The sequence below is a fragment of the Sphaerodactylus townsendi genome, linkage group LG15 (assembly GCF_021028975.2).
Source record: "Sphaerodactylus townsendi isolate TG3544 linkage group LG15, MPM_Stown_v2.3, whole genome shotgun sequence".
Lineage (NCBI taxonomy): Eukaryota > Metazoa > Chordata > Lepidosauria > Squamata > Sphaerodactylidae > Sphaerodactylus > Sphaerodactylus townsendi.
The window spans coordinates 30,014,245-30,027,862 of NC_059439.1; the positions used below are offsets into that span (position 1 = coordinate 30,014,245).

At 50.2% G+C, this 13,618-nt stretch overlaps 1 protein-coding gene across 5 annotated transcripts in view; it reads right to left on the reverse strand.

The window, feature by feature from the left end:
* The window catches only part of LOC125444590 (myosin-10-like), a 74,135-nt gene that overhangs the window by 16,448 nt on the left and 44,069 nt on the right, over positions 1–13,618 (reverse strand). For all 5 annotated transcript variants that reach the window (XM_048517094.1, XM_048517092.1, XM_048517091.1 and 2 more), the window contains 10 exons: positions 11,923–12,116; positions 11,116–11,237; positions 10,159–10,228; positions 8,645–8,805; positions 7,761–7,869; positions 5,111–5,242; positions 4,248–4,454; positions 2,811–2,948; positions 2,464–2,587; positions 1,399–1,570 (listed from right to left, as the gene is read on the reverse strand). In XM_048517094.1, coding sequence (XP_048373051.1) covers positions 1,399–1,570; positions 2,464–2,587; positions 2,811–2,948; positions 4,248–4,454; positions 5,111–5,242; positions 7,761–7,869; positions 8,645–8,805; positions 10,159–10,228; positions 11,116–11,237; positions 11,923–12,116 — 1,429 coding nt within the window. The remainder of the gene's footprint in view (positions 1–1,398; positions 1,571–2,463; positions 2,588–2,810; positions 2,949–4,247; positions 4,455–5,110; positions 5,243–7,760; positions 7,870–8,644; positions 8,806–10,158; positions 10,229–11,115; positions 11,238–11,922; positions 12,117–13,618) is intronic.

Consider the following 13,618-nt stretch of genomic DNA (forward strand, 5'->3'; position numbering starts at 1 on the left):
CCAATTAGTAACCCCCTCTCGGCTCACACAAATAATTAGTAACCTACTCTCGGGAACCTGTGAGAACCTGCTGGATCCCACCACTGGTTATGTCCTCCGTCAGAGGACCTCATTCTTCACTCTAACTTCACCTCAAAGTTACATACACCAAATTTTCCCGAGAGGAAGCCAAACCACTGATCTAATTTGGGGTTGGACGGCAGACGTCTCCTGAGTTTCCAAAACGGCGCTGATCGAGGGTTCAGCCAATATCTGCAAGATCTGGACTCCCTTGACCCAAACCACAACATTCCATGTCTTGAGTCATTCGTTCCAACAAATGGAAAGATGGTTGCTTACGCAGGAAAGGACGGCAAACTTCTCTTAGCAAGTCACTGAAACCGGTTAGTAGCAGAAAGTACAATTAGGTTTTGAGTTCCTAAGAATCTTGGAAGGGAAAAGCCAGGATTGGAAGGTTCTTAGGCAGGCCCCAATATTCCTCCTACCATTGTGGGCTTTTTACAGGAAGAAGAAAGCTCACAGCAATGGTGAGCAAATGGGATCTTTATTTTATGCATTTAGCAGCTGTTCCAGCTTTTAAGTTTGAGTCAAAGTTCCCTTCATCAGATACATAATCTGCTGAATTTTGACTCTTGAAAGCTCATGCCCTGAAAATCTTGTTGGCCTCTAAGGCGATCCTGGATTCGAATCTAGCTGGTCTACTACAGACCAAGATGGCTACCGGCCAGTGGTGGGATCCAAAAAGTTTAGTAACAGGTTCCCATGGTGGTGGGATTCAAACTGTGGCGTAGCACCAATGGGGCTGGGCAGGGCACGACGGGGGCGTGGCCGGGCATTCCGTGGGCAGGGCATTCCTGGGCAGGGCTGTGGCAAGGATGCAGCCGCTGCGCCGGTCCTTGGGCGGGAAACGAATGCACGCAGGCACAAGCTGCCATGCACGCCGGTGCATCTCCTGCTAGACTGCTTCAAGTTCTGTGCGCTACTGCTGAGAGGAGGGGCGTAACTAAGGCAAAAATCACGTGGCAAAATCACCAATTAGTAACCCCCTCTCGGCACACACAAATAATTAGTAACCTACTCTCAGGAAAAATGAGAGAACCTGCTGGATCCCACCTCTGGGCTGCTCTCTGAAACTGTTTTGAGGGTCTCAAAGCAACTTACCAAAAAGAAAAGAGTTCATCAGAGTTGATGAAGGTGTAAAGTGTTGCCAAGTTGCGGTTGACTTAGCACAGATGTCAAACTCGCGGCCCTCCAGATGTTATGGACTACAGTTCCCATCATGCCCTGCCAGCATGATGCTGGCAGGGGATGATGGGAACTGAAGTCCATAACATCTGGAGGGCCGCGAGTCTGGCACCTATGACTTAAGGTGACCCCCGTAGGGTCCAATTCGCTTACCTGGCCAGGGCTGCCTGCAGCTCGGCCTCCTTCCTCGCCAGCGCTTGGCGGAGCTCTTCCAGCTGCTGTTGCAGCTCCACCACTTGCTCCTGCAGATCCCCCGCCTCGCCGTCCAGTTTGCGCTTCAGCTTCTCCAGCTCCTGGCGCCCCTTCTCTTCCTTCTTCAGCCGATCTGGAGGCGGGGAAAAAAAACAACAATGGGTGAGTCGGATTAGAAAACCCGGCACCGCTTCAGAAGGGAGATTCTTCAGGAACGCTCGGCCTCCTCCTCAACCTCTTCTCCGCATCCCCAAGTGTGTCACCTGAGAGCCAGCGGGGTGTAGTGGCTCAGAGCGGTGGAGGCTTATCTGGTGAACCAGATTAGCTTGTGCACTTCAACAGAGGCTAGCCGAGTGACCTTGGGCTAGTCACAGTTCTGCGGAGCTCTCTGAGCCCCACCCACCTCACAGGGTGTTTGTTGTGAGGGATGACGGGAAAGAAATTTAGAAGAAGAAGAACAAGAAGAAGAACAAGAAGAAGAACAAGAAGAAGAACAAGAACAAGAAAAACAAGAACAAGAAGAACAAGAAGAAGAAGAGGAGGAGGAGGAGTTTGGATTTATATCCCCCCTTTCTCTCCTGCAGGAGACTCAAAGGGGCTTACAATCTCCTTGCCCTTCCCCCCTCACAACAAACACCCTGCGAGGTAGGTGGGGCTGAGAGAGCTCCAAGAAGCTGTGACTAGCCCAAGGTCACCCAGCTGGCGTGTGTGGGAGTGTACAGGCTAATCTGAATTCCCCAGATAAGCCTCCACAGCTCAGGCGGCAGAGCGGGGAATCAAACCTGGTTCCTCCAGATTAGATACACGAGCTCTTAACCTCCTACGCCACTGCTGCCCCTTTGAGTCCTCTTTACAGGAGAGAAAGGGGGGATAAAAATCCAAACTCTTCTTCTTCTCACAGCAGTAACATGCACCACTCTGAAGTCAGCCTTCAGAGTCCGCACGGGAACACCTGCTGTCAGAATAGCTCTTAGCAAAATCCAGGCCAACCGCCCTCGGGACACCTCGCCCCGCTCCCCGGCGCACCTTCCATGTCGGCTATGACGGCTTCGTATTTGTTGCGCAGTTTGGACAGGCTCTTCACCTTCTCCTCCTCTTCCGCCATGTGGCAGGTGAACTCGGAAAGACGTTCGTCCATGAGCTTCCTTTCCTGGGAGATGCCGCAGGGAAAGCGGGGAGAGGAGAAAGAAGGTGAGATCGAGGAACGTACATCCTGCTATTCTTCAGGCTCTACGCCTCACCTGGCCCAGCCTTGACCTTCACAACACCCATCCATACCCCCTTCAGCTTCTCATGATCCTCAAAGAGTGGGGCTCTTTTTGGTTGTCGAACCCCCCTCGCCTTGCTACTGCCACATCAGGTGTTACACTCACCTTGAGCAACTTTGAGTTTTGGTCTTCCAGCACCAGCAGGTCTTCCTCCATTTTTTTCAGCTTCGCTTCCGTGCTGACCTTCTCCAGCTGCAGCTTCTGCCGGGCAGCTTCTTCCTCCTCCAGCTGCTCCTCAAGGTCCTGGATGGGGGGGGAAGAGAGCAAGAACACCCAGTGACGGTCAGGGCTGCAGTGAGGGGTATCTAGCCCCGGATCTATCCCAAGGAGAATACCCTAATGAGCTCAGGGCCAGGGGCGTATCTATAAAGAGCCCTTAGGGGATGGGGCGGTTTATAAATGCAATAATGAATAAATGAAAGAAAGAAAGAAAGAAAGAAAGAAAGAAAGAAAGAAAGAAAGAAAGAAAGAAAGAAAGAAAGAAAGAAAGAAAGAAAGAAAGAAAGAAAGAAAGAAAGAAAGAAAGAAAGAAAGAACGAACCAGTGCCTGGGGCAAGCACACCCTCCATGTCAGTGAAATTTCAACACCCCCGCCCCCCCACGTACTCCCCAGTGGTGGGATCCAAAAATTTTAGTAACAGGTTCCCATGGGGGTGGGATTCAAACTGTGGCATAGCGCCAATGGGGCTGGGCGGGGGGCACTACGACGGGCGCGTGGCCAGTGTGGGCATTCCAGTGCAGGAGCAGGGCATTCCCTGGGAAGCGGGGCTGTAGCAGGACACAGCCTTAATGGCGATCCGTCCTTGGGCAGGAAACGAATGCACGGAGGCACAGACTGCCACGCACGCCGGTGTCATCAGAGGGTCCACACACGGAAGTCATCAGAGGGTCAACTAAAGCATACAATTTATTCAGTGGTGGGATCTGAAGATTTTAGTAACAGGTTCCCATGGTGGTGGGATTCAAACTGTGGTGTAGCGCCAATGGGGCTGGGCGGGGCACGATGGGGGGCGGGGCATTCCAGAGCGGGGCTGTGGCAAGGACGCAGCCACTGCGCCGGTCCTTGGGCGGGAAACGAATGCACGCAGGCGCAGGCTGCCACGCACGCCGGTGCACCTCCTGCTAGACTGCTTCAAGTTCTGCGCGCTACTGCTGAGAGGAGGGGCGTAACTAAGGCAAAAATCACGTGGCAAAATCACCAATTAGTCACCCCCTCTCGGCACACACAAATAATTAGTAACCTACTCTCGGGAACCTGTGAGAACCTGCTGGATCCCACCTCTGGGACTCCTCCCTCCTGCCTGCCCGATGCCCCCCACCTCTCTCCAGAGGCTGCAAATTTATTATTATTATTATTATTATTATTATTATTATTACTTTGAAGTACAAAGTACATTGAAAGTGGATTCAAAGGGCATTATTCTGCATGTGCCAAAGGGGCCTGAGCTATGCTGGCATATTTTATCTGCCTCCCCATGGAAGGGACAGATGCCTCCTCCCAGAAGCCTCCATAGCACATATTAAGTTTCCCTTCCTCCCCACCTGCACGTGCTGCAGCGTCTTCTTCTTATCCGTCTGCAGCTGCTGGCAGCGCTCCTCTTCCTCCTCCACCCGGGACTCCAGCTCGTGCAGAATGTCCTCCAGCTCTTGCTTCCGCGCCGCCAGTCGCGCCCGCATTTCCTCAGCTTCGGCGAAGAGCTCCGTCTCTGCTTGCAGCTGCTCAGCCAGGATGGACTTCTCCTCTGAAAGCTACCATGAAATTGGGACAGAAGACGAGAGGCAGGCATGGGATTTAGGGAGTCTCTCCTTTGGGCCTTTAGCCCAAAAGTTTAGGGGGGCATTTTTGGAGCCCCCCCAAAGCCAAAAGAGTGTTGCGATTAAGAACGGCAGACTCTAATACGGAGAACAGGGTTTGTTTCCCTACTCCACATGAAAAAGTTTAAATTTATATCCCCCCTTTCTCTCCTGTAAGGAGACTCAAAGGGGCTTACAATCTCCTCTCCCTTCCCCCCTCCCCCCACACAACCAACACCTTGTGGGGTGGGGCGGGGCTGAGAGAACTCCGAAGAACTGTGACTAGCCCAAGGTCACCCAGCTGGCACGTGTTGGAGTTCACAAGCTAATCTGGTTCACCAGAGAAGCCTCCACAGCTCGAGTGGCAGAGCGAAGAATCAAACCCGGTTCTCCAGATTAGAGTGCACCTGCTCTTAACAACTACACCATGCTGGCTCTCCCTTCTGGGAGACCTTGGGTCAGCCGCAGTTCTCTCAGAACTCTCCCAGCCCACCTCAGAACATGTGCATGATGTGTGGGTTCATGAATGTCCAAGAAAGAAAGCCAGGAGGAAGAGTTAGCTACAGGTGGGACCGAGTCACCACGATTCTCCGGGCCCGTTCCCCGCTCACCTGCTGGTACTTGTTTTCCAGTTCCTTGAGGTCCGTTTGGGTCTTTGTGTGTTTCTCTTGCACCTTCTGCAACTCCAGCGCCTTCGCCTGCATCACCTCATCCTGGCGAGTCACTTGCAAGAGGGGCTTCACCTGCCAATCAAACAAGGAGGGGACGATGCCGAATGAGCCGAGCTACGGGAGGGGGATGCTGGCAGTGAAGTCCTCTCTCAAAATACTCGGCCTACCAAACCTTGCTAAGGCTTCTCCCCTTGAACGTGACCCTACAGCAGTGGTGGCAAACCTTTGGCACTCCAGATGTTATGGACTACAATTCCCATCAGCCCCTGACAGCATGGCCAATTGGCCACACTGGCAGGGGCTGGTGGGAATTGTAGTCCGTAACATCTGGAGTGCCAAAGGTTAGCCACCACTGCCCTACAGCCTGGACAGAAAGGCCCAGGAAGGCGGCAAGCCAAGAAAGAGAGCTGGGAAGTTGTGTATAGCTGTGCTTTTTCACACCAAGCCCTTTGCGGAAAACTACACATCTGCCTTGATGCTCTGCTTTGCTTTCCGGGCTTAAAGCTGGGCTCATTTTTTTTAAAAAAAGAGCAAAGTTCTTCATTCACAGAGCAATTCAAAGGCGAATCCTCACTGCCAGAGGATAATGGCCGCCAGCAGAGGCGGCCAGATCAATTCATGGGTGTTAGCTCCATGAAAGGGTAGTAGCGATGATGACTAAAGGAAACCTCCAAATTCAGAGGCAGTAGAGTTCTGCCTACCAGCGCTCCTAGACAACAGAGTGGGAGGCCTCCGCCTCCATGCCCTGTTGTGGGCCCTTCAGAATAACTGGTGGCACCCTGAATGAGACAGGATGCTGGACCAGGTGGACTCTGGTCTAATGAAGCTTCCAACTTTCTTAGGCCCCTTCCGCACACGCAAAATAATGCATTTTCAAACCACTTTCACAACTGTTTGCAAGTGGATTTTGCTATTCCGCACAGCTTCAAAGAGCACTGAAAGCCGTTTGAAAGTGCATTATGTTGCATGTGCGGAATGAGCCTTAGGGTTGTTACACTGGATTCCCAGCAGGCCAAATGCCTTCCTCTTTTCAAGAAATCTATCAACACTACGGCGGAAGAGGCTGCAATGGCCAAAAAAAAGTCATGCCTTCTATTCTGCTATTAGGCAAAACGTTCCTCATCTGGCACTAAACCTGGCAACCCAACACAACACCTCATGCAAAAGAGTCACACAGAGCGCCGAAAGCCGAAACCACAAAAACGTTATCCCTAACCTGATCTACATTATTAGAAATAAAAAAAAATTAATGACTTTTATTTTTGCATTTTGTTATTAATAACATACATAAATAATAGCATCAACAGCAAACAATGTATAATAGAGTTATAAGTCTGAAATATATCTAAGTAAATACAAAAAAATTGATGCAATTAAATAAATTCATTCTATAATCTGTCTATATAAAGAGCGACTTCTCCTTCAAAAGAATACAATTAATTCTCAAATAATGTAACATTTCTAGCTGTTTATAATCCTCTGAACTAATCGTTCAGTTTTTATGTCTAGCCAAACTATCTACAATTAAATTAAATTACTTCTATTTCCTTGATTATCCTATTGTTATTTTTTGAAAACAAACATATGCCTTTAGTAATCAATTGGATAGAAATCAATATCTATCTTTCCCTTTAAGTGTAATATCCAGGGTTGCCATATCTCTAAATATGTTTCCACTGGAAGGAGTCTCGATTGGTGAAAACCCTTATCCAAAATAAAGAGTTGTTGTATTTTGTTATACAATTAGAAATAAAATTTAATCAGGCTAATTTCTTTTGATTTGGGGTACCTCTGGGACTTCTACTTCTAGAAACTAAGTCCCTAATACCCTCTTTCATAATTGTTCGTTAAAAAAAAACCCCACCATTTTATTTTACCATCAAGTCACAGCAAACTTACAGCAACCCCGTAGGACAGTGATGGCGAACCTATGGCACGGGTGCCAGAGGTGGCACTCAGAGCCCTCTCTGTGGGCACGTGCACACAGAGTTTGTCTTGAAATCGCCCCCCCCCCCCCACACACACACATCTAGGCTGGCCTGGGCCGCTGAACTTGATGTGCATGCACCTCAGTGAGCAGAGAGGACTCGGCTGGTGGGCCTGGTACCTGTGCTCCAGGTGGCTGCTACCGGAGGCGGCAGAGATGCTAGAGAGGCGCAGAGTGGCAGATGTGGGACTTGCTGGGGGCTACAGCAGGCTGGCCCCTGCTCGAGGGGGTTATTCAGGTTAAATTGCCGCGTTGGCACTTTGCAATAAATAAGTGGGTTTTGGGTTGCAATTTGGGCACTCGGTCTCGAAAAGGTTCGCCATCACTGCCGTAGGATTTTCTAGGAAAGAGAGGTTCAGAGGTGGCTTGACACCGCCTGCCACCTCGTCACAACCCTGACATTCCTTGGAAATTTCCCTCCAAATACTAGTCAGCATCAGGATCGAGATGGCACAACTGGCCCAAGCTGTCATGGGACAGCGGGAATTCGAACCTGAAGATGTCCTAGTTCGGCACCTTAACCACTACGTCCTCTTTCAAGAACCCCGTGATGCTCTCATTTTAGTACAGAAGAGTTCTACGTGGCCAAACAATTCCGCTCACCTTGGTGAAGAGACGCCACCACTGCCAGTGGCGCAACTTGAGGTAGGCCGCACAGTTGCGCTGCATGACCTTGAGGGCGCTCATCTGCTGCTGCTTTTTCATGAAGGCCCTGCAAGGCGGACACACAAGAGCAAGCCAGATCAGCCGTGGGTTCATTCGGCGGTTCTGAGAGAAGCAAACGCCAGCCGGGCTGGAGCCCAGACAACAACTCTGCAAAATATCCCTTGCTGTTCCTTACAACCTCCTCTGCTCTCTGTGAGAATGAGGCTGCACTCTAACCCACCAAAGGCAAGCATAAGCATAAGCATTGTACTGTCATTGTGCACGCACAACGAAATTTACAGCAGCATTCCTCGATGCACACAGACTCATACCCCATCCTCACTTTCCCCTTCCTCCACCCATCCCTACACAGCCCCAAACACATCAACACGAAGCTGCGGAGTTCAGCATAGCCACAGCTCTAGAGTAGAAGCTGTCTCTAAGCCTAGTTTTGATAGACCTGTATCGTCTGCCGGATGGTAACAGTTCAAAAAGAGAGTGTGCTGGATGAGACGGGTCTCTCAGAATATTGTGGGCTTTCTTTAGGCTTCGGGAATTATAGAGTTCTTCCAAGGAGGGGAGAGGGCAGCCGATAATCCTCTGTGCAGTAGTGATCACCCTTTGGAGCGCCTTCCTATCTGCCACTGTGCAACTGGAGAACCATACACAGATGCAAACCCCACGGAGCAGTTACAGGTGCCAATGGCTCCTACTCTATGTCAGCTGAAGCGACCACCCTTTCCAGGGAGTCCGGAACCTTCCGGCTTCCCTGACTCGAATCCGCGGCTCTACAAGAGCAGAAGCCACCTGGAAATTCACCACAGTCATTGCTCAGTGCTCACTTGCGAGCCAGATATCCCCGGGCAGCCGCCTGGAAGGACACGATGATGTCCGTGATCTTCAGGTCCCGTTCTTCTTCCAGGTGAGCCAAAACGCCAGCCCTGAAGAAGATCTTACTCTGGCCGATGCGGTAGAGGTTCGAGTCCAGCTCTAAGGCCTTGATCTGTTCGGGGGGAAAAAAGCCCCAAAGGACCAGAAGGCAGCGGGCATTAAACCCCAAGATTCTCAGAACCCTCCAAGATCAGATTCCTTAAAACATCCCTATATACCAGTGGTGGCGAACCTTTGGCACTCCAGATGTTATGGACTACAATTCCCATCAGCCCCTGTCAGCATGGCCAATTGGCAGGGGCTGATGGGCCAATTGGCAGGGGCTGATGGGAATAGTAGTCCATAACATCTGAAGTGCCAAAGGTTCGCCACCACGGCTATATACTCATTCCATTTTACTTTATTCTTCGATTCCTACCCCGCCCATCTCCATCGGGCTCAGGGCGGCGAACAACGTAAGACAACAGTATACATTAAACAGAATAAATACCAATAAAATACATCAGAACAATAAAATAAAAAAACAGGTTTACAGATGGCAACTCAAACACATCAGACCGAGCGTTAGCCAATAACAATAACAGCACCATATCAGTTCATTAAATACATCAGACCTAGCATTAGTTAATAGCAATAACAACCACACTATATCAATTCGTTAACAATAAAGCTAAAACTACCCCACGCTAACTATACGCTAACCTTTACGGCTCTGGCCCCTGCCTGGTGGAACACTCTCCCTCCAGCTGTCCAGGCCATGCGGGACCTTGGTGAGTTCCGCAGGGCCTGTAAGACTGAGCTGTTCCACCGGGCCTTTGGTGAGGCTGGCTGCAGATCTACCGCCCCCCACTGAGACTGCCGGTTTTCCATCTTGGCAGGGCCTTGATTCCATCTTGGGCCCTGCCCCTCCCCTCTCAGCCTTTTTGATCGGGCGCCTGTCTTTAATTTTGTCTTTAATTTTGCTTGCTCTTAACTTTGTTATTTAAATTTTAAGAAATTGCTGCTGTGGAAATTTGTTTTAATGTGGTTAGTTTTAGTTATGTATTTTATGTGCTGTTATTGGAACAGCTGTATTGTGAGCCGCCTCGAGCCCTTTGGGGGTGAGGCGGTCTATAAATCTAAATAACAACAACAACAACAACAACAACAACAACAATAATAATACTGCTGTAAAAATAAACCTAACAGTACTAACCAATTTACTCCAAAGAAGTGCCGGCTACACCTATCTAACCTACACTACCGAATAATATACTAAGGAAGAAACTAACTACACCTAGCAACCTACGCTCCTAATAACTTGCTATAGCAAAGCGACGGCAAAAGAAGGGGCATGGTGCAAAGAGCCCAGATTGAAAAGGCCCCGCCCCGCCCCCCATAGACCAGGCTGCCGGGGGCTTCTGCCACCAGCCCCCACGGCTTAATCCATCACCAACCGGTCTTTTACTCATCAAGCCCCACCTACCATGCGTTCGCAGGCCTGTTTCCCATCCATGAAGCCCTTGGGGATGGCGTTTGGTGTAAGGATCTCATACCTGTCAGTAAGATTGAGAAATCAGAGGGTTAGGAAGGGCACTTGTGGCACGAGCCCCTGAATTCACTGTCCTGCCTCATGTTTGGATTCTACCTTTCCCTTCAAGGAGCTCTGGGTTTAATCTGTTCCCTCCATCATCAAAACGGGCCTGTCAGCCTTACAGCTTAATCCAAGTACTCATGGCCACCCGGGGGATTAAAACTCAAGCCCTACTGGGCCCAAGTCAACACTCAAACCACTACAGGCCCCAAGAAGGATAAATGAATCCAGACATTGGATGGAAGGGCCTGCATATTAGATCCTAGATAGTGACAAACATTACCGGCCATTGAAATCCACAAGCACATGGACAATTTCAACAGAAAGGAAGAAACCATGAAAATGAACAGAACTTGGCTGCCAGTGCTGAAAAACACTACTAGAGTCAAGACAGGGACTAATCAGCTCCACACAAACACAGGATGACTATAGACAATAAACAATCAAAGGGAACAAAGGCCAGGCTACTTCTATTCAGATGCCCTCACCTATTGACCTTGCTATCTTCATTGTTACTCACATACTACATACTTCATTGTTACTCACATGCCAGGCTACTTCTATTCAGATGCCCTCACCTATTGACCTTGCTATCTTAATTGTTACTCACAGGTATATATACTCCACTCGCTTTCCTTTCCTACCATCAGATCCTCTGAAGACGCCAGCCACAGATGCAGGCGAAACTTCAGGAGAGAATGCTGCTAGAACACGGCCCCACAGCCCGGAAACCACACAGCACCCCAGTGATTCCGGCCGTGAAAGCCTTCGACAGTACATTAAACATTACCAGTGTTCAGTCACTGGCCTCTGAGAGGCTTGGAACTTAGTAACCGGGGCACTGAGTACCTCTGCCGGAATTCCTGAAAGATGATGCGGTTGGGGAACCCCTGGCGGCAAATGCGAATTCCCTCCAGGACTCCGTTGCAGCGCAGTTGATCCAATACAAGATGTGGTTCGAGTTTTCCAGCCTGGAAGAGAATCCCAGGAAAGCACAGCCGGTCAGAGATCTCTTCAGAAAGGAGACTGTTTCCTGCCTGTGTTTGAGGGAGTGTCCCACACAGTACACCAAGGTCCTCATTCTTTGATTACTGCCTTTGGGCTTCACAGCCACGCCCTCCCTCCCTCATTCACGTCCAGCCACACAGCTTGAGTAGTTATCTCAGTTCTACGGCACATGATAGACTGCCATCTTCCTTTTTGCAAGAAGAAGAAGAAGAAGAAGAAGAAGAAGAAGAAGAAGAGAAGGAGGAGGAGGAGGAGAAGAAGAAGAGGAGGAGGAGGAAGAGGAGGAGTTTGGATTTATATCCCCCCTTTCTCTCCTGTAAGGAGACTCAAAGGGGCTGACAATCTCCTTTCCCTTCCCCCTCCCATAACAAATACCCTGTGAGGTGGGTGGGGCTGAGACACCTCCGAAGAACTGTGGCTAGCCCAGGTCACTCAGCTGGCATGTGTTGGAGTGCGCAAGCTAATCTGGTTCACCAGATAAGCCTCCACAGCTCAAGCGGCACAGAGGGGAATCAAACCCGGCTCTCCAGATTAGAGTGCACCTGCTCTTAACCACTACACCACGCTGGCTCTTTAGACATGGAAGGCCAATCTTGCTCCATCCAGAGGCTGCCTTGGTCCCAATCCCTGCCTAGGCAGGCGACTTACTCTCTTCTCATGGTTCGGTATGATGCAACGCACGAAATTGGGGTTAGTGTTGCGCAGGGTCGACATCAGTTTGGAGAGACTCTCCTTGTACAGCTGCCCCACGGTGCGGAACATCCCCTTCTTGGTCTTGTACGAGGACCCGAAGGCGAGGTCTCCCATCCCGCTCACTTGGTCCAGACCCACAATCCGGTCCACTAGAAAGGAGGGGGGGAAACGACAACCACAACACGTTTAACTTTTTAACTAGCAGAAGATGATGATGATGATTTTGGATTTATACCCCACCTTTTTCTCCTGTAAAGAGACTCAAGGTGGCTTCCAAGCTCCTTTCCCTTCCTCTCCCCACAAACAGACACCTTGTGAAGTAGGTGGGGCTGAGAGAGTTCCGAGAGAACTGCGACTAGCCCAAGGTCACCCAGGGGGAAGGTATGAGTGCGGAAACGCATCTGGTTCACCAGATAAGCCTCTGCCACTCAGGGGGAGGAGTGGGGAATCAAACCCTGTTCTCCAGATTAGAATCCACCTGCTCTTAACCACTACACCACACTAGCTCTAGGGCAGTGGTGGCGAACCTTTGGCACTCCAGATGCTATGGCCAATTGGCCACGCTGGCAGGGGCTGATGGGAATTGTAGTCCATAACATCTGAAGTGCCAAAGGTTCGCCACCAAGGCTCTAGGGTACAGCCTGCCGAGCCTATAGGTCAACCCGGCACTGCCAGTCTATCTGACCACGGGGCTCAAACTGTCTATGACTCTTAGGAATGACAGCTGAATGGGGCCTCCATGTTCAGGGGCAGTCCACCTCTGAAGGTTAACTGCATAGTGATCAGAATGTCAGACCAGGTGAAGGCGGTAGTGGCCTGTGCAAGAACCTGGTCGTTACTGACTCATGGGGTGACGACACAGCAGGATTGCAGGAGTGTGGAAACGCATCTGGTTCACCAGATAAGCCTCTGCCACTCAGGCGGAGGAGTGGGGAATCAAACCCGGTTCTCCAGATTAGAATCCCCCTGCTCTTAACCACCACACTACGCCAGCTAGCATTTCTATCTTCTACAGCCCAATCTCGGTAGATCTCGGAAGCTAAGCAGGGTCAGTACTTAAAAGGGAGACCACCAAGGAAGTCTCTGCAGAGGAGGGCAATAGCAAACCACCTCTCTTTCTCACTCGCCTTGAAAGCTCCTTGCTGGGTTTGCCGTAAGTCGGCTGTGACTTGATAGCACTACACACAACCACCTGCCTGGATGTCCCAGGTTGGCCCGATCTTGTCAGATCCCAGAAGCTAAGAAGGGTCAACCAAAGTCAGTAAGACTAGGTGTAGTGGTTAAGGGCAGGTTCACTCTAATCAGGGGAACCGGGTTTGATTCCCCACTCTGTCGCTTGAGCTGTGGAGGCTTTCCTGGTGAACCAGATTAGCTTGTGCGCTCCAAATCATGCCACCTGGGTGACCTTGGGCTAGTCACAGTTCTTCAGAGCTCTCTCAGCCCCACCCGCCTCACAGGGTGTTTGTTGTGAGGGGGGGAGGGAAAAGAGATTGTAAGCCCCTTTGAGTCTCCTTACAGGAGAGAAAGGGGGATATAAATCCAGCTGTTCTTCTTCCACTTGAATGGGAGAACACAAAGGAATACCAGAGGCAGGTAAAAGCAAATGGCTTCAATTTTTCTCTTGCCATGAAAACTCTGTGGGATTTTAATA